Below are 25207 nucleotides of genomic sequence, written 5' to 3'. Positions count from 1 at the left end.
GTGTCCCTAGGGGAAATCTCATTGGTCCCTTGGGCCGCCCGCCCCCGCACCTCTCATTGGCCTGAGGCGGAGTGACGACACACACACACACACACACACACACACACACACACACACACACACACACAGTCTCTGTTGCTTGGCCTCACTCTCCCCCATCAGTTGGACCGCAGCTCACCTTCCACACCCCCCCCCCTCCTCTCCCGGTGCCCCTCCTCTCCCGGTGCCCCTCACCCTCACCCTCTCCCCCCTCCCCACCTCACCCAAATCCCCACGCTCTGCAACATCCCCAGCCGCACCATTACCCTCACCGTGCGCCGGTTCCCGGAGAGGGGAAGCGCGGCCCTCCTGCTCAGCAGCAAACTCCAGGCCCCTCCCCCCTCGCTCACAACGAGGAACGGAGGCAAAGCGCGCGTGGCCCGGGCCTCCTGCACTCCCCCTCACGTGCGCCGGCTCCCGGACGGAGGGGAAGCGCGGCGCGGGCCTCCTCCTCACGTGCACCGGCTCCCGGACGGAGGGTAAGCACGGCGCAGGCCTCCTGCCACTCTTGCCCCCCCCCCGCCAGCTTCCCGAACTCACCTCCTGCCCCAGCCAGATGCCACGGGGTCAAGGTAAGTCACCCACTGTCTCCCACCCACGCACTGTCACCCAGTCACCCACACACCCACCCAGTCACTTTCACCCAGTCACCCACCCACCCACTCACTCGGTCACCCACCCACTCAGTCACCCACCCACCCACTCACTTAGTCACCCACCCACCCACTCACTTAGTCACCCACCCACTTAGTCACCCACCCACCCACTTAGTCACCCACCCACTCACTTAGTCACCCACCCACTCACTTAGTCACCCACCCACTCACTTAGTCACCCACCCACTCACTTAGTCACCCACCCACCCACTCACTTAGTCACCCACCCACTCACTCACTTAGTCACCCACCCACTCACTTAGTCACCCACCCACTCACTCAGTCACCCACCCACCCAGTCACCCACACACCCACCCACCCAGTCACCCACCCACCCAGTCACCCACACACCCAGTCACCCACACACCCAGTCACCCACACACCCAGTCACCCACACACCCAGTCACCCACACACCCAGTCACCCACACACCCAGTCACCCACACACCCAGTCACCCACACACCCAGTCACCCACTCACTCAGTCACCCACTCACTCAGTCACCCACTCAATCAGTCACCCACTCAGTCACCCACTCACTCAGTCACCCACTCAGTCACCCACCCACCCACTCAGTCACCCACCCACTCACTCAGTCACCCACCCACCCAGTCACTCACCCACTCACCCACTCAGTCACCCACCCACTCAGTCACCCACCCACTCAGTCACCCACCCATTCAGTCAGTAACCCATTCAGTCAGTCACCCACCCATTCAGTCAGTCACCCACCCATTCAGTCACCCACCCATTCAGTCAGTCACCCAGTCACCCGGGGAAGCCCAACCCTATCGTCCGCCCCCCCCCCCCCCCCAAATTACTTCCCGGGCAACGCCGGGTCTCTCAGCTAGTCTACTATATATTTGGGAAGGTTGTTTGTCCGTCTGTCTGTCTGCTTTGCATTTGGACACCTCTTAACATACCATAACAACGTTTTGCATGATGGTTCCTAAGATCAAGGAGCACGTTTTTGTCTATGTTTGGAAATTGGATACATTTTTTTTTTTGTAACTTAATTTTTTAATTGAGTTTCACAGAAAAGCATAATGCACATTTCTTCCATTGTTACAGCTCAACATTCAAATAAAATCAAAATAAAATCATACTGAAGACATATGAAACATAAATCCACAAATAGAAAGAAAAGGGGATTGGAAGAGGGGGTGGGGTATATCCTTCCTTTGTACTACATATCTCTGGTGCTTGATTGTACTTTGAGTACTCATTCCCATGCGGTCCGACCTACGTTTAACTACGTACATCAGCAAGCTTCTCCTATGTCAATTTTCTATCTATCACAGCATGATTGTGGTACCATTCACTCCTGGGATGTCCGTCTGAGCCAGCCATGGCAACCAGACCTTTTGGAATTTGACGCCAGTGTCATTGACTCAGCTGGTCAACTTCTCCATCTGGCAAACAAACCAAATTCTGTTCCAAATTTTGGGATCGTTGGAATGTCTTTTTGTTTCCACAATGCTGCGATCTCGCACCTCGTCGCGGTTGCCAAATGGGCAATCAATTTATTCTCTACCCTGGCTAGACCTGGAGTTGGTCTATTCAGTAGTAACAGCCATGGATCTAGTGGAATTGTGAGGCCCAATATCCTCTTAAGCCAATGTTTAATTTCTTCCCATAGGGGGACGATCCGAGGACAAGACCACAGCATATGTACCAGGTCAGCTGAGTCTCCACATTGTTTTGGACACAACGGGGAGTATCCTGTAACAAATCAGGATAGATTTATTCGGAGTGAGATGCCATCTCATTAAAACCTTATGTGCGTTCTCCCTTAACGTGGTACATATTGCGCTTTTGGCTGTTGCTACAAAGATATCGTCCCATTCCTTGTCCTCCAACACCTCATAGAAATGGTAGGGGAACCCCTGCTGCAGCCTCTTGCGGTGAAAAAATGATATGAACGGTGCTTGGGTGTAAACTGTAGAATATGAAGGAGAGAAGGAACCCAATATAGCACTCAGGTTCACACTCTGGTGGTGAGTGAATGATTTAAAAACATAATCTTTATTAAACAACAATTATAAAATATTGGTCGAGCGACGTACTAAGGGTGGGTTGATCCTAAATAAAGAACACCATTTGGGTCTGGATCAAAATAATTAGTGTGTGCCAGATGAATTTAATAAATCACTGGTACTGAGTTCGCACAGTATTCCTGATGCGGACCTGTGTGGTAGGTGATTAATCCAGGTGTGTCCGGGTAAGTACTGAGATTGCAGGTCACAGAGATATAATATATAGTACTTAATGGTAAGCGTGACCTAACTGATAGACATAAAAAACAAATACACTATGTATATCAGTGGTGGTATAGTACAATCAGCTAAGCTCCTCAATGGTGAAGTGTGTGTGCCCCTATCAGTGTCAGAATGACCTAAGGTTAACCCTCTGCGTGCTATACTTGAGGGGTGTGTGGACCTATATATACCAGCGTGGTAGGAGTCAGAGGTAAGTATCCTGACTAAGGTCATAAGGGTCAGTATCCCAATCTGGGAGACGCTGATGGTGGGGGGCAAGCTGTTGACTCACACTAAACAGAGTGATTTTAATTGAAGCTGAAGGAACCTCACGGATGGTATGCAGCACCCCAACACTGCAGGGCAGCTGCAGTATGCTGAAGGTACGTTCCCTCAGTACTGTGATGCCGGAACACTATCCCTATAAACACCTTCAGGAGGCTAAGAGTGACCGTCGGGGCACTTTTGTCCTGTATAGAAATGCACTCGCAGACTACCGCATTAACTCGCGGTCTCTGAGAGTCATGAGGAGGCAGTCCTGATCTGCGCGTGCACGTGTATACTGAGTCACTCAGTATACACGTGCACGCGCAGATCAGGACTGCCTCCTCATGACTCTCAGAGACCGCGAGTTAATGCGGTAGTCTGCGAGTGCATTTCTATACAGGACAAAAGTGCCCCGACGGTCACTCTTAGCCTCCTGAAGGTGTTTATAGGGATAGTGTTCCGGCATCACAGTACTGAGGGAACGTACCTTCAGCATACTGCAGCTGCCCTGCAGTGTTGGGGTGCTGCATACCATCCGTGAGGTTCCTTCAGCTTCAATTAAAATCACTCTGTTTAGTGTGAGTCAACAGCTTGCCCCCCACCATCAGCGTCTCCCAGATTGGGATACTGACCCTTATGACCTTAGTCAGGATACTTACCTCTGACTCCTACCACGCTGGTATATATAGGTCCACACACCCCTCAAGTATAGCACGCAGAGGGTTAACCTTAGGTCATTCTGACACTGATAGGGGCACACACACTTCACCATTGAGGAGCTTAGCTGATTGTACTATACCACCACTGATATACATAGTGTATTTGTTTTTTATGTCTATCAGTTAGGTCACGCTTACCATTAAGTACTATATATTATATCTCTGTGACCTGCAATCTCAGTACTTACCCGGACACACCTGGATTAATCACCTACCACACAGGTCCGCATCAGGAATACTGTGCGAACTCAGTACCAGTGATTTATTAAATTCATCTGGCACACACTAATTATTTTGATCCAGACCCAAATGGTGTTCTTTATTTAGGATCAACCCACCCTTAGTACGTCGCTCGACCAATATTTTATAATTGTTGTTTAATAAAGATTATGTTTTTAAATCATTCACTCACCACCAGAGTGTGAACCTGAGTGCTATATTGGGTTCCTTCTCTCCTTCATATCCTCCAACACCTCACCCAGGTCAGACTACCATTAGGCCATGTAACTAAGTTTATGGGCATAGTCGGGGCTCGAACGGACTACTTACCTATACATTTCCGATGTAAGTCCCCTTGTATCTGTTTCCAATAAACAGAGCTGTTCGAAATTCGTCAATTGAGGGCAGGATGAGTGTTTATTATAAAATGCTCTGATCTGGAGGTATCTAAAAAATTCCGAATGGGGAATGTCTTTTTCTGATCTGATTTGTTCAAATGTTTTGATACTTTTGTTTCCCTCCAGATCTCTAAGTCTTGTGAATCCCTTCTTGTTCCAAACTGTAAAATCTGCACTGTGCAGACCTGGAGCAAATTCCAGGTTACCCCACAGAGGGGACATTAATGAGTTTCTGGTGGTCAGGGAGCATTTCAATTTAGCGGCCTCGCAGATCATCCAAGAGTTGGTCATCGGGACCAGCAGTTCTTTAATAGTTTTAAATACCGATATTGGGGACCAAATCAAGCTGTCTAGCACTACGGGAGAGCAGGCTTCTTTTTCTAATCTTCACCCATCTTTTCGGCTGGGATCTACCCGACATTGAGACATTTGGCATAATTGTGCCACCTTGTAGTATAGGACAACAAGCAAGGTGCCGCCAGCCCCACGGCCAAAATGGGTCTTTTTAGTATTTTCCCTTTTACTCTCGGTTTCTTATAACCCCATATAAATTTAGAGACCAGAGACTGAAGCGAGAGAATATGTCCTTCCGTCTCTGTGGCACAGGTATCGTCTGGAATAGGCAAAGAATGCGAGGGAGAAGATTCATTTGAATACAATATATTTTACCAATCCATTATATATTGTAGGTCGACCATACTCTGATGTCTTCTAAGAATCTGGTGTAATTTTGGGAAGTTGGCCCTATATAAAGTTTTATAGTTGTTTGTGATATTATAAGTATTTGATGTCTTTCTGTTGTCATTTAAAATTAATGGCTGTCAAGTTTTCCATCTCTTTTGGTAGATTTATGTTCAGGGCTTCCGATTTCGTTTGGTTAATTTTTAAAGCCTGAAACCCTGAACTTTCCCAAGAGATCAAACAGATTGGGCAGGGAAGTGAGAGGTCTAGATATGGTTAAGAAAACCTCATCTGCGTAGAGAGCTACTTTGTGAGTCTGCTGTTTCATTTGTATTCCCGAAACATCCGGGTTGTTCCCGTGCTTCCAGGGGTTCGGATACATTTTATTTTTAATTCTGTGACTTATTACAATGTCTCTAAGCAAGTCAGCAACTGGGTGTTGTACTTGACAGGGTATATATCTGGCACGTGACATCATACTGGTGACACATAATGCACATAGCCTGGTGGCGGATAAGGAGAGTCAGATAGGTTTAAATTTACACAGAAAGCAGATGAAGAAAGAAAGAGAGGACGTCAGTGCAGAGAAAGTAAGAACACTGGAGAGGAAGAGAGAGGCGGAAAGAATTGGGGACATCATAAGGTATTTGAGGAAAGTGATGAGGGAGAGAAATGACGGTGGGTGGGGGGAGAGACGAGGGAGAGAGAGAAGAGGGTAGGGGGTGAGAGGAGGAGGGGAGGGATGAGGTTGGTTTCTTATAATTCAGCTAGTATTGTATATTATTATGTACAACCTATGCATTAATATGCGAGTTTTGCCATGCAAACTCGCCCAGAAACTAAATGCACTTTTATGTGACAAATTGGGAATATCTAATCAAGTGTTTAATAGATTAAGAATGATCAAGGTATATAAGGCAAGAGGGAGATAACTGTTTATCATATTTGCTAACTTAATCATTCAAACTATATAGAATTAAACCAATAGTCATTTTCAAAATGATAATACCCACCAGAGCAATAATTGGATGAGTGAACGATATGAAGTGAAGATTTCAACTAGACTGTCACCTCTTTGGCTGTGTGTTTGCGTTCTCTCTCCACAAGCCAAACACCTTGACCGATTCGGATTACATTTTGAGGAAACCCTTCTGCCGTCCTAACTTAGATCTGCCAGAAGTTTCACCCAAATCGGTGCAGCCCCCATCGTGGAATTATTTGCTTGTTTTTTTTAAGTGATACAAAATACATTAGTGATACATCTCATCGACCGGATTCTTCATACAAAACATTAAATGTGTTATTTTGCAACTTGTGTTCCTTTTTCAGACAATTTGCTTAAAGCATTTCAGAGAAATGAAATATTTAAAAGGAAAATAATTGGTTGACCCCTTTAACAAACTACACTGTAGATTCTAACGGCGACATCAATGTAGATGTATATGCATGCTCAGACTCCAAGAGTAGTGTTTTGGATATGTATATATTTATATATTTCCCACTTCGGCCATTTTGATTCCCCCCTTTTTTTTTAACTATTGTTACCAATACTTTTCTTCCTTTCTATAATCTCTTGGAAATATGTATGTAGAAAAACAAATAAGGTAGCGCTAATTTCTTGATATATTAAATATGGAAATAGATAAGTTCACTTGGAAAGAATGGCTGGCTGCCTATGATATAACTCTGACCCCAGGTCAGAAAGAATGAGTGGAAAGAGTGTTATAGCCCTGGCGCTCGGCACATATATCAAAACATATATAAACATATATACAACCAGAATCGATGGTACTGGCAGATTCAATGGAATACTCCACGTGTAGATGGTCAAACATGGAATAAAAATAAATAAAATGACATAGCGTAATACTATATAATAACCTAAACAAATATACACAAATGCACAAAAACACAATACAAACAACAAATGCTGAGAACAGACAGGTGACTGATAGTTACAAAAAACACATTTAATAAAACAATTAATAAAACGCAAATAATATTGCTATGAGTATAAACATGGAATAGGTCCCACTAATGAACTCCTGCTGTAGCTGAAGTACCTGCTTCCGAAACGCGTAGGGTGGTCCAGTAGTGGAGTGTAGAGCGGGACCACCCTACACGTTTCGGAAGACGTAGCTTCCTTCCTCAGGGGTATAACAATAATCATGTCTAGCTGACATCCCCGCTGACTACCGATTTGGACCATTACAGTGATTAGAGCACGAGCGAATCTGCCGCTACTATCCGCACATCACTGTTGAGCAGGGTCCTGGTGAATCTGCTGTTGCGAATCTGCAGCTGCGGTTACACATTCACAGGCTGTCCGTATCACAGAGGTTGGAGCCACAGATCTGCAGAGGTCTGTCCCCGCGAGAGCAGGGGAGTGCTCCACCCGGGAGCCGACGCCGAACATCAGCATTCTACCGATGCCAAAGAGGAACGCTCGGAGCAGACTGGCCACAGGTGAGAGGGGATACTCTCTGAATATCCACTGCCCGTTACCTTCTTACTTCTGGAAAGCAGGTACTTCAGCAGGAGTGTATTAGTGGGACCTATTCCATGTTTATACTCATAGCAATATTATTTGCGTTTTATTAATTGTGTTTTATTAAATGTGTTTTTTATAACTATCAGTCACCTGTCTGTTCTCAGCATTTGTTGTTTGTATTGTGTTTTTGTGTATTTGTGTATATTTGTTTAGGTTATTATATAGTATTACGCTATGTAATTGTATTTATTTTTATTCCATCTTTGACCATCTACACGTGGAGTACTCCATTGGATCTGCCAGTACCATCGATTCTGGTTGTACATATCCTTTATATATGTTTTGATATATGTGCCGAGCGCCAGGGATATAACACTATGTATGTATGTATGTATGTATGTATGTATGTATGTATGTATGTATGTATGTATGTATGTATACACACACATATATATATACACACACACATATATATGATGAAGTGACGCTGCCACAAAACACGTAGGATTGAACGATGCAAGTTGTGTATCCAGTCAAGCCACATGCCAATTGGAAATCCAGCGTGTCTCCTACAGGAAGAACTCAGGTAACAGAAGGTGGGAGTAGACATGTCTGGGAGACCATTCAGGACCTAGGAGGACATATGCTAAAGGGCACCACACTTCCCTTAAAAGGTGTGACTGCATTTGTATGTATAACAAATGAGTGAGTGTAACATGTGCCTGGGTTTTGAATTATTATTATTATTTTTTTACTATTAAACAGATTTTTAATGATGTTTATGCACTTTATCACATAATTGAGATATATATATATATTTATAAACACTTTGGTATATACTTTTTTTATATATTTGTGCAATACACATCTTAGTGTATATGTGTATCTCGGGGGTCCTCAACCATTTTATGCCCAAGAGCACACTTGAGAGTTCAAGAGAAAGTGGCGAGAACCAACCAATTAACACACACACACACACACACACACACACACACACACACACACACACAGACTACACTACACTTGGTGGGAAGCACGCAGCAGCTGGCAGCACCCTCCTCCAATACACATAATCCCCACTCCTCCCCCACCATTCACATGACTGGGGCAGGATAAGGAGCGGTCTGGCTGGGCACTTGCCCGGAGCGCCAACCAAGGACCACCGCTGGTCACCTTGCAGTCCTCTGCCATCCTCACCTGCCACCACCACCGCTCGGCTCTCCCTAGCTGCAGGGTGCTGCCGATCCCAGACACTTCCCGCGAACGTGAGCACAGGGCCCCTAGCAGCCAGGACACACCTCCAAACCCCTTGTGGTGCGCGGGAAATTAAGAAAAATGTGTCCTGGCCACCAAGATGAGTGCCCTGCTGGGCACGGGTGCACTCACGAATGGCGTTGGAGCGGCGGTTGCACCAGATACCCTGTGGCTGGGAAGAGCCGAGCGTCGAGGAAATTCAAGGACAGAGGAAGGTGAGTAGTCCTGGTGACAGAGCCCCCATTCAAGCACACGGACAGACTAAAAATTTGGCGCTCCTGTAAAAAAACGATTGTTTTACAGGGGCAACAAATTTTCAGGCCGCCCATGGCGCAATTATGTCTCAGTCCAGCACTGCACATAAAATGCTCCCCACCATTCACGTTGCCACTCCCCCTTCCCACCATTCTCATAACCTCCCACCATCCACCAACCACCCCCCATTATTCACATAACCCCCCCACCCTTCACATAACCTGCTCCTATTCACATAACCCCTCCTCCCAATATTCACATAACCCTCCTTCCCCACCATTCACATAACCCCCCTCCCCCCACCATTTACATAACCCCCTTCCCCCCACCATTCACATAACCTCCCCCCTCCCACCATTCACATAAGCTCCCCCCCTCCCACCATTCACATAACCTCCCCCCCCACCATTCCCATAACTCCCCCCCCAACATTCCCATAACTCCCCCCCCCACCATTCCCATAACTCCCCCCCCCACCATTCCCATAACTCCCCCACCAATCATTCGCATAACCTCCCCCCCTCCCACCATTCCCATAACCCCCCCTCCAATCATTCACATAACCTCCCCCCCTCCCACCATTCACATAACCTCCCCCCCTCCCCATAACCCCCCCCTCCAATAATTCCCATACCCCCCCCCCCAATTCCCATAACCACCTCCCCCCCTCCCACCATTCCTGTAACACCCCCACCTCCCAACACATCTTAACTGGAGGCCTCCAGTGCCGAACCGCCCAACCTCTGATGTTCGGGGCGGGGCTAACACCGGAGACCAGGCCCAATCCAGGGGTGGAGAAAGAGGTTGGGGCCGCTGCACGAGGAAGAGCAGTTGTACCGGCTCCCCCCCTCCCTGTCGGCGGCCCTGACGGGCACCATGTTGGGGACCCCTTGTGTATCTTATACACAGATCATTTGTTAGGACACACTTTATTTTTTTGGAGCGCACTTTTTTCTCCACGTCACAAACTGAAAATAACAACTTGTAGATTCACTTTGCGTCTCGCTGGCAGGGATAATTATTCACCGTAGAACTGTTCATACATCACGGCCTTCTAGAGAATAATACGTTTTGTGGGTTTTTTGTTTACCCGTTCATCCAACAACGCGGTATAAAACATAGCGTCTTCCGAGTATTTTTACAGATAGGGGTTCCATAGTCCCAATGTATTTTTTAAAGGGGTCCCACACAATCACAATACGTAATCAAAAGGGTATCACTGCATCTTTGTTTTCACTTGAATTTTACCGGAAAATAACTAAACTTCTTGTGAAGCCGGGAATTCCCAAAGCTAAGAATAGTCGAATGCATAAAAAAAAAAAAAAAACAGGCTGGGATTGCTGCTTTTCAAAGGTTAAAAACCCCTGTTTTAGAGGAAAGCAAACCACACGTGTTTTAAAAAAAAAAAGTGTACAAATTGCGTCATTTACATCTTGCGTCTCTTTGCGCAGTGTATCAAGGTTTTTACTTCAACTTCTGTGCTGGGAGTGTCGGACTGCAACGTGGGGAGTGTCACTAAGAGGAGCGGCTCAGTGAGGAAACACACGGACTGCTTGTGACCTTGGGCAAGTCACTTTATCTCCCTGTGCCCCAGGCACCAAAAACACAGTGTAAGCTCATCTGGGCAGGGATGGTGCCTGTAACATCCCTATGTGCTGCGTACCGTGTGCTATACTGTAATTGTGAAGCGCTTTGAGTCCCATTGGGAGAAAAGTGCTATATGAAATAAAGTTATTATATTATTATTACATCAACTTTTGTAGCCAAGAAATTAAGACGCACACGTTATTATATTTGACGAAAATCGAGCAATGCGTCAAAACTATGCACCGCCCCGTGATAAAAAAACGAAAAGTAACTTTAAGTTACTGCTGGTCTACTAATGACTGCGACAGAAAAAAAGCTGAGGGCGACTAATGTTTTTAGAAAAAAGGGTTGTTTTTGCTGCTGGCTCGAGGCTCGTGGCTTATCTCGGGTTTCCTGCAGGGCAGGAGACTGTGACTTCCAAGAGATAACAACACTGAGAACACTGAGGACTTCTCTCCTACGCAATGCTCAGGGTGACGGCTCACCCCCAAATATGCCAACTCAGACGTAAACAACAACACGATAGATGTGCCAAAGATGATCTGAAAACAGCCTTTTAAATACCTAACTGCAAACGAGAAAGCTGCGACGCAGCACCCAATCATGGATACAAAATAGCTTTATTGGATCTGAGGCAAAAAGGACAACATGTTTTGCCCTTCTCAAGGTCCCTCAACTGTCTCTTGTTGCTAAAAATATTTTTGAGCCCCAGATTTCACTTAACTTTTTTTCTAACTACCTAACTGGGCCTCATATCCATGGTGGGACCGCGGCAGATAATTGCCCCTTCCCCTTGAGACCGTCTGCTCAGGTTGACCTGAAAGGTCTCTCTCAACAATCTCTGTATGAGGGGCAACCGCTCCTAGGAGCAAAGTAGGACATGGTGAAGAGGTGACATCTGGACAATTGATAATAATAATAATAATTTTATTTCATATAGCACATTTCTCCCAATGGAACTCAGAGCGCGTCACAATTACAGTATAGTGCGCGGAACGCAGCACACAGGATTAGTTACAGACACTGTCCTTGCCCAGGTGAGCTTGCAATCTATGTTCATGGTGCCGGAGGCACAGGCTGATAAAGTGACTTGCCCAAGGTCACAAGGAGCCGACACCGGGATTTGAACCCGGTTCTCCTGATTCACACCCAGTATCATTGTTTCCAGTCAGTGTCGTTCCTCACTGAGCCGCTCCTTCTCCTTCACTGGTGATTTTTACCCAAATCTGACACGGGTATAATTAAATAATTTTTCTAAAATTAGTTTGTAAGCCCGATGAGCGGAGACTTGGGAGGGGGGTGAGATTTCCTCTGGCTCCTCCCATTTGTCTGATGTCACGGTGTGTTCAACAAGAGTTTGCACAGGCATAGCCCCCTCCCCACCCCTCCCCTTATCTTTCTTGGCTCTCTCATAAGGACAGGGAAGGCTAAGGGTAAAGAAAACACTTGGTTGACAAACACTCCCCCGATCTGAGTCCCCTAAGAAATGTAAGTAACAGAAGGTTAACACTCCCAACAACCGCCAGCTCAGGCACGCGGAGCAAAACCCCATAGTACAGACTGATACATGGATGCACAGAGACAAGAAGAACATGTTGCAATTTGCACCTGTTTTGTTCCAAATATGCCGTGATATATCTCCCTGTGTTTCTGGCACCAAAGCTTGGTTGTAAGCTCTTTGGGACAGGGCCTGCAACATTCTATGTTACCTACCATGTTCACAATACTTCTAACACACATCCCATGCTCCAGGCCCTACCTTTCCTCTGGATTATGACCCTCAGCAACGGGTTAGCAGAGCTCAACGCCTTCTGATAGTTGTCATCGTTGTTGATGGGCAGCAAATCCCCGTGGATATCGGTGTATCCCAATAGGATGTCCATGCAGGGGATCTTGTGCACGGTCTGGATCAGCTGGTAGAAATCCTGGAAGCCGCCGGCGCAGGAACCCGTGATGGCGAAGCGCCGGAACTCTGCATCAAACTGAGCCAAGGACAACACGGTCAGGGGGCAGAAGCCAACATGCCTCTATGCCACAATACAATGGGTTGTCAACCTGTCTTCAATAGATCCATGGGGGAAAGGAACATGGAAGTCATTATTTCAGCTGACTTGGTTAGCAATGTAACAAAGCCGTGGGGAAAGTCGGCAGCTGCCAAGATGTATAGGGAGAGATATTAGTAGCAGAGGTAGTGATGCCACCTTATAGATCAGAGAAGCTCACCTCCGGTCCTCAAACCCCCCAACAAATCAGGTTAAGTATATCCCAGTTTCAGCACTGGTGGCTCAGTCAAAGACTGAGCCACTGATTGAGCCACCTGTGCTGAAGCTGGAATATCCTTAAAACCTGACCTGTTGGGGGGGGGGGGGGGGGGTCTTGAGGACCGGAGGTGAGCACCCCTGTTATAGACCATCGGTAAGACCTCACCTCAAGCATTGCGTTCAGTTCTGGAGACCATATTTATTTAGCGTAATACTGTACGTTTATTTAGTATAATACGCTTCTGCCATAAGACACACATATTAAAGGCCATTGACTCAAATGGGCTCTAATGTTTAGAAGGCGTGTTATGTATAGCGACTGCTTAATAAATATGGCCCCATACTATCAGAAGGATATAAACAAACTAGATTGTGGAAAGAACAGCAGAAAGAAAGCACAGAAATGCTGCTGGGTCTCCAGCACAAAACCAACCAGGAAAGACTAAAGAACCTTACAGCAGCGCTCCATTAAAGCTGCAGTTCAGTCTTTTTTTTTTTACATTTATTTTTTTACTTCAATAGTTTCATGTGGGCAATCTCTAATTACCTAAAGAACTGTATAGCTGCAGGTCAATTCGTTTTCCATGTATTGATAGGCGAAATTTGCTGACATAATTAGAGCTGGCATATGTTTTTCTTCTGCTTCTGTCTCTCAGTGGAAGCTCATGAATATTCATGAGCACTCCTGCACTGACATGTGCTAGAGGGAGGGCAGGGCTGACAGAGGGGTGTGCCAGGGCTTGTGACAGGACATGAAGGGGCAGTGCCTTAGCAAATGGCTGTTAAAATAGAATACAAGAAAATTGGTCTTTCAAAGTTGTTTTTTTAAAAACAGAAAATGCTAAAAGTATTTTTTCTTACTACAGAACTGATTTATTAAAAAAAACAAACATGCAGGATATTGACTGAACTGCAGCTTTAAGGTTAGAAACAGGGGATCTCTGGAGATGAACCGTGTGACCGGGGACCCCCTGCAACCTGAGATACCTGGAGATGAACCGTGTGACCGGGGACCCCCTGCTTCCTGCGATACTTACTTTCAGATTTATTATTATTATCATTTATTTACAACGCACCATCATATTCCGTAGAGCAGTCCAATAGGGTTGGTGGATGAAAAATAACAAGTAACAGACATTGAGATACATTGTTACAGTAGGTGAGGAGAGCCCTGCCCCCAGGAGGTTACACTCTATAAGGAAAGGTAAGTGGGAACATAAGGTATAGGGGGGGTGAGAAGGTTGGTGTGTGTCGCGTGCCTGCGCGATAATTGAAGGAGTTGGCGTTGGGGAAGCAGAGATAGAGCTGTGAGAGCTGGATAATGTGTGAAGATGAAAATGCTTCAATATGCTTCTGAAATAGAGACTGCCGGTGCTCAATGGAGGTTTAGATCCCCTGTGTCACGCAGACCAATAGGAAGCTGCGCTGGATGATGTCACAGCTTCCTATTGGCTACTGCCCCACAACAGATTTAAGCCTTCATAGGGTTTACCCATCCAGGCATGCTACCGGCAGTATCTTGGGAAGATCCATCTCAAATGAACGCAGCTGGAATGAAGGAGAGATAATCGCAGACGGAACTGCTCCTTTCTTATATACAGCCTCGAGAAGAGAAGGGAGAGGGGGATATGACAAACGTTCAAATACATAAAGGGGTTTAAACAAGGTGCAGGGGGGGGGGGAAGTATATTACAGAGGAAGGAAGTGCTACAAATAGAGGTCCTGCCCTGACGCCGCAGGGCGGGATATGGGAGAAGTCCTTCTTCACAGAATAGATGGTGGAGTTGTGGAATAGCCTCCCTCTAGGAGCTAATACAAGGGGATGGACACATGCTTGGGACAGACTATTTAAGGCTACAGTATCTTAAATATGAAAGGAAGTCGAGGATCGAGTAGGGTCTGATATTTTCCAGCAGGTGGGATAATGGGCACATTAGGTGGGTTAAGTGGTTCTTATTCACGAAGCCACCTTCTCCTGGAAGTTCTTCCCCTTGACCAGCCTCCCCCAGCCACACAGAGTGACCTCTTGTTCTAGCACTCGTCTTTCTCCAAAATGTGCTTCTTTCTTGTGTTTTGTTGAAACCCTTAATGTCCTTGAAAGCTTAGATCAGGAGGGATCAAATCCAGTCCTCAAAGGCCACTAACAGGTCAAGTTTTAAGGATATCCATGCTTCAGCACAGGTGGCTCAGTCAATGACTGAGCCACCTGTGCTGATGCAGGGATATCTGTAAAACCTGACCTGTTGTTGGCCCTTGAAGACTGGAGTTTGCCACCCCTGGTTTAGATCATATCTCCCCCCTCCCCTCTATCCTCTAACCTGTACATATTAATATCCTCATTGATATTTGAGTATCTGATGAACCCCCAACATGAGCAGCACCTATATATTCCACTATATTTCTCATTATGCTTTTTGGAGTTAGGATTTTGGCCCAAAGTCAATACACAAATGCCCAGTTAGTGAGACAGCTGTGAGATGTTGCACAGAAGCTGTTTAATGAGTAATCTCTACGTATTAACTCCAATATACTGTATGCTTTTAAGTTGGACTGCACCGTAACGATGCAGGAATGTGTTGATTGCAACATACTGTATTGTTGAGAAACAATCTCTAATAATAATAATAATAACATTTCATGGTCCAAATGCAGCTTTCAAGCAGCAATCCAAACTAGGGATTTTTTTTTGCAAAGTTTTGAAGCAGGGGGGCGGAGGGGGGTCTCCGGAGTTGAACCCCATTAATTTCAGCGCTGGGGACCCCCTGCTTCCCAAGATACTGACCTCTGTAGTAGGTTCCTGTATACCCTCTGCTTTTAAATAGCTCCCGCGTCACGTGGTCCAATAGGAAGCCGCACCGGATGACATCACAGCTTCCTATTGGCCCGCAGGGCCCGGGAACTTAGAAGAGACGTGATCCAAGCTAGCCTACCGGCTACCAGCATCCACTATAGAGGCAAGTATCTCCGCAGACAGGGGGTCCCCAGAGCCGAAATGAATGGGGTTCAGCTCCGGTGACCCCATGCTTCAATTCTCTGGGGGGGGGGAAACTTGCCATAAAAATAATCGCCGTCTTGGGTTGCCTCTTTCAGACACAAGGTAAGTCTTTACAAGTGACAATAGTTACTATTCTAGCTGCTGTGTTTAACGACACACGGTAGCTCTGAAAATGCCATGAACCGCATCGTACTGTATGTCTGCGTGTAAAGATAGATATCCCACGCTGTAATCCGCAGTGCATGGAAGGATAGAGAAGGCTAATTCGTTAAACAGTATGATCAACACACTCACTATCAATGAACATCACGTCCCACATACTATTCTGAGCATTGCTACTGTGTAATGCTGTCTGTGCCAATGCACGGTGACTACGGAGGGAATCCCTTCCACGTTGTACAAGGGCGCACACCCGGCGGTCTCGCACAGGGGTGCCTCCCATGCTAACCTTTAAAATGCTAATGTTATTTACAAGAGATGCAATCTGTTTAGGAAATGCCAGCATCAAAGATTGCAGTTAACATTTAAAAGTACAATATTACACTGCTGCTGAGCTGCAGACGCCCCAACGGGGCAGATTTGAAGGATATCCCAGCTTCAGCAAAAGTGGCTCGAATGAGCCACTGATTGAGCCACCTGTGCTGAAGCAGGCATACCCTTAAAACCTGACCTGTTGAGGGGGTTTGGAGGACTGGAGTTGAGCACCCTTACAATATTAGCTGTGTTTTGCCAGCAACGGGTAGGACCCTAATTGGCATTCTGCCTGCGATACTAATATAGAGTAGTGAGTAAACACCAAACGCCAGTCCTTAAATCTTCCCTGATCTTCCCCTGTCAGGGAGTCACACATAGCATATATCACCCGAGCCCAGAGCAGCCAGCACTGCACTGCAGACTATATCGCACAGGTCCGCCGGAGGGTCAGGGAGTCACACATAGCATATATCACCCGAGCCCAGAGCAGCCAGCACTGCACTGCAGACTATATCGCACAGGTCCGCTGGAGGGTCAGGGAGTCACACATAGCATATATCACCCGAGCCCAGAGCAGCCAGCACTGCACTGCAGACTATATCGCACAGGTCCGCTGGAGGGTCAGGGAGTCACACATAGCATATATCACCCGAGCCCAGAGCAGCCAGCACTGCACTGCAGACAATATCGCACAGGTCCGCCGGAGGGTCAGGGGGTCACACATAGCATATATCACCCGAGCCCAGAGCAGCCAGCACTGCACTGCAGACTATATCGCACAGGTCCGCCGGAGGGTCAGGGAGTCACACATAGCATATACCACCCGAGCCCAGAGCAGCCAGCACTGCACTGCAGACTATATCGCACAGGTCCGCCGGAGGGTCAGGGGGTCACACATAGCATATACCACCCGAGCCCAGAGCAGCCAGCACTGCACTGCAGACTATATCGCACAGGTCTGCCGGAGGGTCAGGGAGTCACACATAGCATATATCACCCGAGCCCAGAGCAGCCAGCACTGCACTGCAGACTATATCGCACAGGTCCGCCGGAGGGTCAGGGAGTCACACATAGCATATACCACCCGAGCCCAGAGCAGCCAGCACTGCACTGCAGACTATATCGCACAGGTCCGCCGGAGGGTCAGGGAGTCACACATAGCATATACCACCCGAGCCCAGAGCAGCCAGCACTGCACTGCAGACTATATCGCACAGGTCCGCCGGAGGGTCAGGGAGTCACACATAGCATATACCACCCGAGCCCAGAGCAGCCAGCACTGCACTGCAGACTATATCGCACAGGTCCGCCGGAGGGTCAGGGAGTCACACATAGCATATACTGTATCACCCGAGCCCAGAGCAGCCAGCACTGCACTGCAGACTATATCGCACAGGTCCGCCGGAGGGTCAGGGAGTCACACATAGCATATATCACCCGAGCCCAGAGCAGCCAGCACTGCACTGCAGACTATATCGCACAGGTCCGCCGGAGGGTCAGGGAGTCACACATAGCATATACTGTATCACCCGAGCCCAGAGCAGCCAGCACTGCACTGCAGACTATATCGCACAGGTCCGCCGGAGGGTCAGGGAGTCACACATAGCATATATCACCCGAGCCCAGGGCAGCCAGCACTGCAGACTATATCGCACAGGTCCGCCAGAGGGTCAGGGAGTCACACATAGCATATACCACCCGAGCCCAGAGCAGCCAGCACTGCACTGCAGACTATATCGCACAGGTCCGCCGGAGGGTCAGGGAGTCACACATAGCATATACCACCCGAGCCCAGAGCAGCCAGCACTGCACTGCAGACTATATCGCACAGGTCCGCCGGAGGGTCAGGGAGTCACACATAGCATATATCACCCGAGCCCAGAGCAGCCAGCACTGCACTGCAGACTATATCGCACAGGTCCGCCGGAGGGTCAGGGAGTCACACATAGCATATATCACCCGAGCCCAGAGCAGCCAGCACTGCACTGCAGACTATATCGCACAGGTCCGCTGGAGGGTCAGGGAGTCACACATAGCATATATCACCCGAGCCCAGAGCAGCCAGCACTGCACTGCAGACTATATCGCACAGGTCCGCCGGAGGGTCAGGGAGTCACACATAGCATATATCACCCGAGCCCAGAGCAGCCAGCACTGCACTGCAGACTATATCGCACAGGTCCGCTGGAGGGTCAGGGAGTCACACATAGCATATATCACCCGAGCCCAGAGCAGCCAGCACTGCACTGCAGACTATATCGCACAGGTCCGCCGGAGGGTCAGGGGGTCACACATAGCATATATCACCCGAGCCCAGAGCAGCCAGCACTGCACTGCAGACTATATCGCACAGGTCCGCCGGAGGGTCAGGGAGTCACACATAGCATATATCACCCGAGCCCAGGGCAGCCAGCACTGCACTGCAGACTATATCGCACAGGTCCGCCAGAGGGTCAGGGAGTCACACATAGCATATATCACCCGAGCCCAGAGCAGCCGGCACTGCACTGCAGACAATATCGCACAGGTCCGCTGGAGGGGCATGGGAGGTAGCGGCTCGAGATCTGCTAGTAAAATAGTTGAAGCCGTGCCCGGTTAGCGCCAGGATAGCGCTGAAGCTTCTGGATTGGTTTCCCCACGGCGTCGGGGCTGCCACGGGTCACATGACCGTAGATTACCCCGGTGCCGGAGGCGGTCTCGGCTGCTACATCTGTACACAGACATGCGGATGTACTCACACTAACATTATGACGTACACACTGATGTGGTATATAGTATGTCATGATATATACTGATTGTACGTGTGTGAGTTTAAAGAAAATACACACAGACACACACCTGTATATAAACTGTTATATACACACAGACCCACACCTGTATATATACTGTTATAAAGATACACACAGACCCACACCTGCATATATCTTATACTATATTAGTGAAAGCACTGTATGCCTGCCTGCCTGCCTGGATGTCCGGTGTCCCTAGGGGAAATCTCATTGGTCCCTTGGGCCGCCCCCGCACACCTCTCATTGGCCTGAGGTGGAGGCACACCTCTCATAGGCCTGAGGCGGAGTGACGGGCGGGCCAAACACACACACACACACCCACACTCACACACTCTCTCTCTCTACCCTCCTTAACGGCTGACAGACACACACACACACACACACACACACACACACACACACACACACACACACACACACTCTCTCTCTCTCTCTCTCTCCACCCTCCTTAACGGCTGACACACACACACACACTCTCTCTCTCTCCACCCTCCTTAACGGCTGCCCGGCCTTGACCCCCCCCCCCCGCCCTTCCCGGCCGCTGCCGCAACAACGGAACCCCCCCTATCACCACTCCGCGGGACCTCAACATCACCCTCTCTCCCGGTGCTCACCCGCTCTCCCGGTGCTCACCCGCTCTCCCGGTGCTCCATCTCCCCCGGTGCTCCCTACCCCCCCCCCCCAGAGCACGCTGTCGCCGCTCTCACCTTCAGGCCTAGAGGCCGCGCCCCCAGCTCACCATCCCCGCGCGCGCTGCTCCCGCTCTGTCAGTCGGGAGCTGTACGGGCCGCAGCCCACACCACCTCCTGACCTGAGCGTCTCAGCTCCGCATCGCCGGGGGAAACGGAGACCGCCGAGGAACCCGAGGAGGAGGAGGAGGAGCGCGGCCCGGTGTGAGGTAAGTAACCGCACGGGAAGGGATCTTTCACCCCCCCGGCCCGGCGCGTCACCCCCCCGGCCTGGCCCTTCACCCGGCCCGGCGCGTCACCCCCCCCCGGCCTGGCCCTTCACCCGGCCTGGCCCTACACACACACACACACACACACACGTACACACACACACACACACACACACGTACACACACATGTACACACACACAAAAACATGTACACACACACACATGTTTACACACACAAATGTACACACACACACGTACACGTACGTACACACACACACACACACACACACACACACACACAATGTATACACACAAACATGTATACACACATGTATACACACACACACACACACTATCCCCAGCACCACCACATCAGCACACCGGTATCCCATGCCCCCCCCCCCCCCAGCACACTGGCATTTTCGGCTCCCCACCATTCCCAGCCCCCATCAACACCATCAGCACCCACACATTGGCACCTTCGCACCTCCCCCATCGGCACACCCACATCCGCACCCCCACATCAGCAAGAAACCCTCCCAAATCAGCACACCGATACAATCACCATCAGTACAGCCACAGCAGCAGTACCACCGCACACCGCCATGGCCCGCGTGGATCACTCCCCACCCAAATGCCACCCCCACACCACAAACATCCCGGGCAACGCCGGGGCTCTCAGCTAGTACTGTTATAAAGATACACACAGACCCACATCTGTATATATAGTGTTATATAGATACACACAGACCCACACCTGTATATATACTGTTATATAGATACACACAGACCCACACCTGTATATATACTGTTATATAGATACACACAGACCCACACCTGTATATACTGTTATATAGATACACACAGACCCACACCTGTATATATACTGTTATATAGATACACACAGACCCACACCTGTATATATACTGTTATATAGATACACACAGACCCACACCTGTATATATACTGTTATATAGATACACACAGACCCACACCTGTATATATACTGTTATATAGATACACACAGACCCACACCTGTATATATACTGTTATATAGATACATACAGACCCACACCTGTATATGTACTGTTATATAGATACACACCTGTATATATACAGTTATATAGATACACACAGACACACACCTGTATATATACTGTTATATAGATACACACCTGTATATATACAGTTATATAGATACACACAGACACACACCTGTATATATACTGTTATATAGATACACACCTGTATATATACAGTTATATAGATACACACAGACACACACCTGTATATATACTGTTATATAGATACACAGACACACACCTGTGTATATTTACTGTTAAAAAGATACAGACACACACATGTACTGTATATATACTGTTATATAGATACACACTTGATACATACATTACACTGCTATAAAAAGCTGGCATTGTAAGCTTCAATAGAGTCGTTTCCCTGATGGTTTTATATGTATATTTAGATCCCTTTGCGGGTTAGAGATGGAGTACTATTCCTGTGCCAGGGCTATGAATGCGGCCGTGCAGAGGGGTTGATAAGATTATTGTGGGGAGCGGAGGGGCCTGGGGATAAAGTTGATATTTCGGAGGCAGTGCTGGAATTCTGTGGATTTTTTAATGTAGGCGTTTATCAGATCAGACTCTGATTATTCTGCATAAGTGCAGCTAGGATATTGATTTCTATGTAATAAGAGTCTGAGGACGGGAGTCGTCAAAACGCGATGTGGAGTATTGCGCCGGATCCGACAGTAACTACAATTCAGGTCAATGGCAGTTATTAACCTCTTTGCTGCTGGCCCCTCTGGCAACGAAGAGGCTAAAATACTACCTGTGTGGGGGCAGTTCCTTCTGCTCAAGGTTCTCTTTACATAGGTGGGAAGCAGGGGGTATAATCTCAGCCCCAGGGGCCGCCTGGTTCCCGAGATACTCCCCTGGAAAAGGTGCCGATGGTGGTATCCCCTGCAGGCGTTTATAGCTCCCACATTACGCAGGCCAATAGGAAGCTGCAACGTCCCCCGTTCCTTCCTATTGGTCCGCGTGACGCCGAGGAGTGAAATACCCGGAAGTAACCGGCGCTCCCTGCGGCGGAGCTGACATGAAAGCGGCTCATCTACAGTAGGGTCGGCCAACTCCAGTCTTCAAGGGCCACCAACAGATCGTGGCTTTATGGATATCCCTGCTTCAGCACAGGTGGTGCAGTCCTTGACTGAGCCACTGATTGAGCCACCTGTGCTGAAGCAGAGATATATACATAACTTGTGGTCTACCGCTCACCCTGATATAATATATATGATGATGTATAAAGTATAAATATACTTTTTATACCTGCCGGTGCAAAGAGGATAGGGTTAACAGACACGAACATACAGAGGAGGCATAGAGTCCTCCCCAAAAGATCCTCAATAGCTGCACTGAAGCAGAGATATCCTGAAAACCTGGACCGGTTTGTGGCCCTTGAGGACTGGAGTTTGCCGCCCCTGATCTCCAGAGACCCCCTTACTTCCCAGGAAGGTTACACATGGATTTATTTACTTTGGCAATAGACATAAACAGAATAGTTTAATCAGACCTGTTATTCCCATACTGTATACTCGAGCAGATATAGCTGCACAGTATATAGATGTGGGGTAGTACGTGATGCTAAGCTGTCATTCGAACCATAGTGTTGTTATAGAGCAGAAAGGGACTTTTTCTCCACGGCTGGGGACACTTGTTTAGACCCTAAGATTGGTGATTAGGATTAGGGGTTACGATTTTATGGGTAAGGGGTTAGGGTTTGTAGGGTTTTTTAGGGTGCAGTATGGCTACAAGTTTTCAGGTATCAGTCCCAGTCCTGCAGTGCTTACAGGTGTGCAAAGTGACTTGCACCAGGTGACAAGGTCCCGTGTTAGAGACAGTGACCCTCCCCTTCCCTTATCTCTCGGGTCTAACACAGTAATGTTATTATAGGGGGGAATGGAAATGAAAAAGTGAAGTGATGGTACTGTATGTAATATAACAGTTTGTCATATTTCGATGTTATTTTAGGGGTACACCAATTACAAGTGTTATTATAACGGTTACCGATGCTATGCAATGGCTATGAATGAAATAGTTTATCAGGTCTTATATTAACATTTAATTTGAGAGGAGTTGAGATTAAAACTGGTACTGTTGAGGTCAAGGATGTCCATCAATGCCTATTGCCAGGGAAGACGACTAGAGATTAAAATGAATATTGTTGAGGTGGTAAATGTATTTTAATAGTTTAGTACATTTGATAGCAAGTTGCTGTTGATGGGAATATACATTGAAATGTGACATTACCAAGGTTAGGTGATGTTGGGCAATGGAGTGTAATGTAATACTTTCCCAGATCTGATATTAAGATGTTAATTTAGGGATAAGCCCGTTAGAAGTTCTGTTTTAAAGGGTAGTAATGCCACGCAATATATTTTATCAGTTGCCCTGATGTTCTATTGAATTCTTATAGTAGGTTGGAGATTGCAAGTGATAGTATACAGGTTAGTAGTGCTATGCAATGGATTTTAACCCCTTTCTGCTAGAGGCCACCAACACAATGAGGGCTAATGTAGTTGATCTGACACTCAGAAGTTAATAGAGATTACATGTGATATTGTAGAGGTTAGAGATGACATGCAATATATTTGAATATATTGTAGTTGGTCTGATCTGAGATGGAGACACGTTAGTAGACATTACATGTGATATTACAGGGGATAGTTATGCCACACAATAGCTGTTAATGCACTTGATCTGATACTGAGATGTTAACATACATAAGTGATATTACAGCTGTTATAGTCATGACTTGCAATGATTGTAATGTCCTTGATCTGAAATTGATGTGTTAAAGGAGACTGATTACATGCGATATTACACTGGTTAGTAAGGCCATGTAATAGATTGTAATGCATTTGATCTGCTACTGGGATGTTAATGGCGATCTCATTGGTGGAAGAGAGGTCCATGCCTGATGCCACCAAAGGTGTCACTTGCTTGTGCACCGTTCTGCTTCAGTAAGGACCATACTGTGTGCAGCCTGCCCTGGGTGATTGCAGGCACAGGGTTATTAATGATGACAGTGGGAAGGGGGCTGGGTGCTCGCTGCCAGTCGCCTTACTTTGCTTTTCACCTCGATGATGCTGTCAGGGCTCCTGGAAGGGGTCCGGTGGTGCTTGGCCATGGTGTTCCCGCTGAGCACCATGCAGATCGCGGTGTGCAGGTGCAGCCCGCCCCCCTCCACCTCTCTGATCCAGACTGGCTGCTGCAGCTGCGGGCACAGAGGGCTGCACAAGCGCCCATGACGTCACCCCCGAGAGAGGGGGGGCGGGGCTTGGGAGAGGGGCGGGGATACAATGTAGCATCAGCTTGGCGTAGAATGCTGCTGACAATGGTTGCCCTGGGCAACCAGAGAGCGAAGTGTTAGAATTCCAATGCTTGGCCCGCGTCACAAAGGGGGTGACAGTGACAGGGGGCTGTTGGTTATTGGTACATGGGGACACATGATACACTGGATGGGGGTTCTTCCAGGAAGCAGCACCATGTCTGCTAGGAAGTCAGTGATACTTTTATTTTATTTTGAATTTCAATGGGGTTAATGCACCAGGTCAATGTAATAATAACAATAGTAATAACTTCATTTCATAGAGCACTTTCCTCCCAATGGGACTCAAAGCGCAGACAGTATACTGTACAAATAAGAGAGTATCTGCAGCACTCAAAGACAGCTGTGACACTATTAGGTCAAACACAAAGCAATGTAATGCAAAGAGAGCAAAGAAATCTCATAAATAGAGCATATTACACAGGGCACTGTCAGGATGCAGCTACCCAACAAATACTTCCCCAGAGGGGGGTAACCCGGGAGAGTTACACACTATAAATATCACAATTCCTAAATCTGTATCAGCGTCTCCCCTCCTGAAATCCCTCTCCTGGTTTCCA

General features: G+C 47.7%; 1 protein-coding gene across 3 annotated transcripts in view; it reads right to left on the bottom strand.

The window, feature by feature from the left end:
• Nucleotides 1-24560, bottom strand: part of PARD6A (par-6 family cell polarity regulator alpha) — a 98612-nt gene extending 74052 nt beyond the window's left edge. The window contains exons 1-2 of one of the 3 annotated variants that reach the window (XM_075577120.1): nt 24396-24560; nt 12583-12805 (exon numbers count right to left, since the gene is read on the bottom strand). In XM_075577120.1, the coding sequence (XP_075433235.1) occupies nt 12583-12805; nt 24396-24467 (295 nt within the window). In that variant the 5' untranslated portion in view covers nt 24468-24560. Of the gene's footprint in view, nt 1-12582; nt 12806-24383 lie in introns of all 3 variants that reach the window. The other 2 variants (XM_075577119.1, XM_075577121.1) reach the window with 2 other exon arrangements.
• Nucleotides 24561-25207: the final 647 nt, after the last annotated feature.

The sequence above is a fragment of the Ascaphus truei genome, chromosome 19 (assembly GCF_040206685.1).
Source record: "Ascaphus truei isolate aAscTru1 chromosome 19, aAscTru1.hap1, whole genome shotgun sequence".
In the NCBI taxonomy this organism is placed as follows: Eukaryota; Metazoa; Chordata; class Amphibia; order Anura; family Ascaphidae; genus Ascaphus; species Ascaphus truei.
Note: the sequence above shows the minus strand (reverse complement) of the source record. Positions and strands in the feature narration are given on the sequence as shown.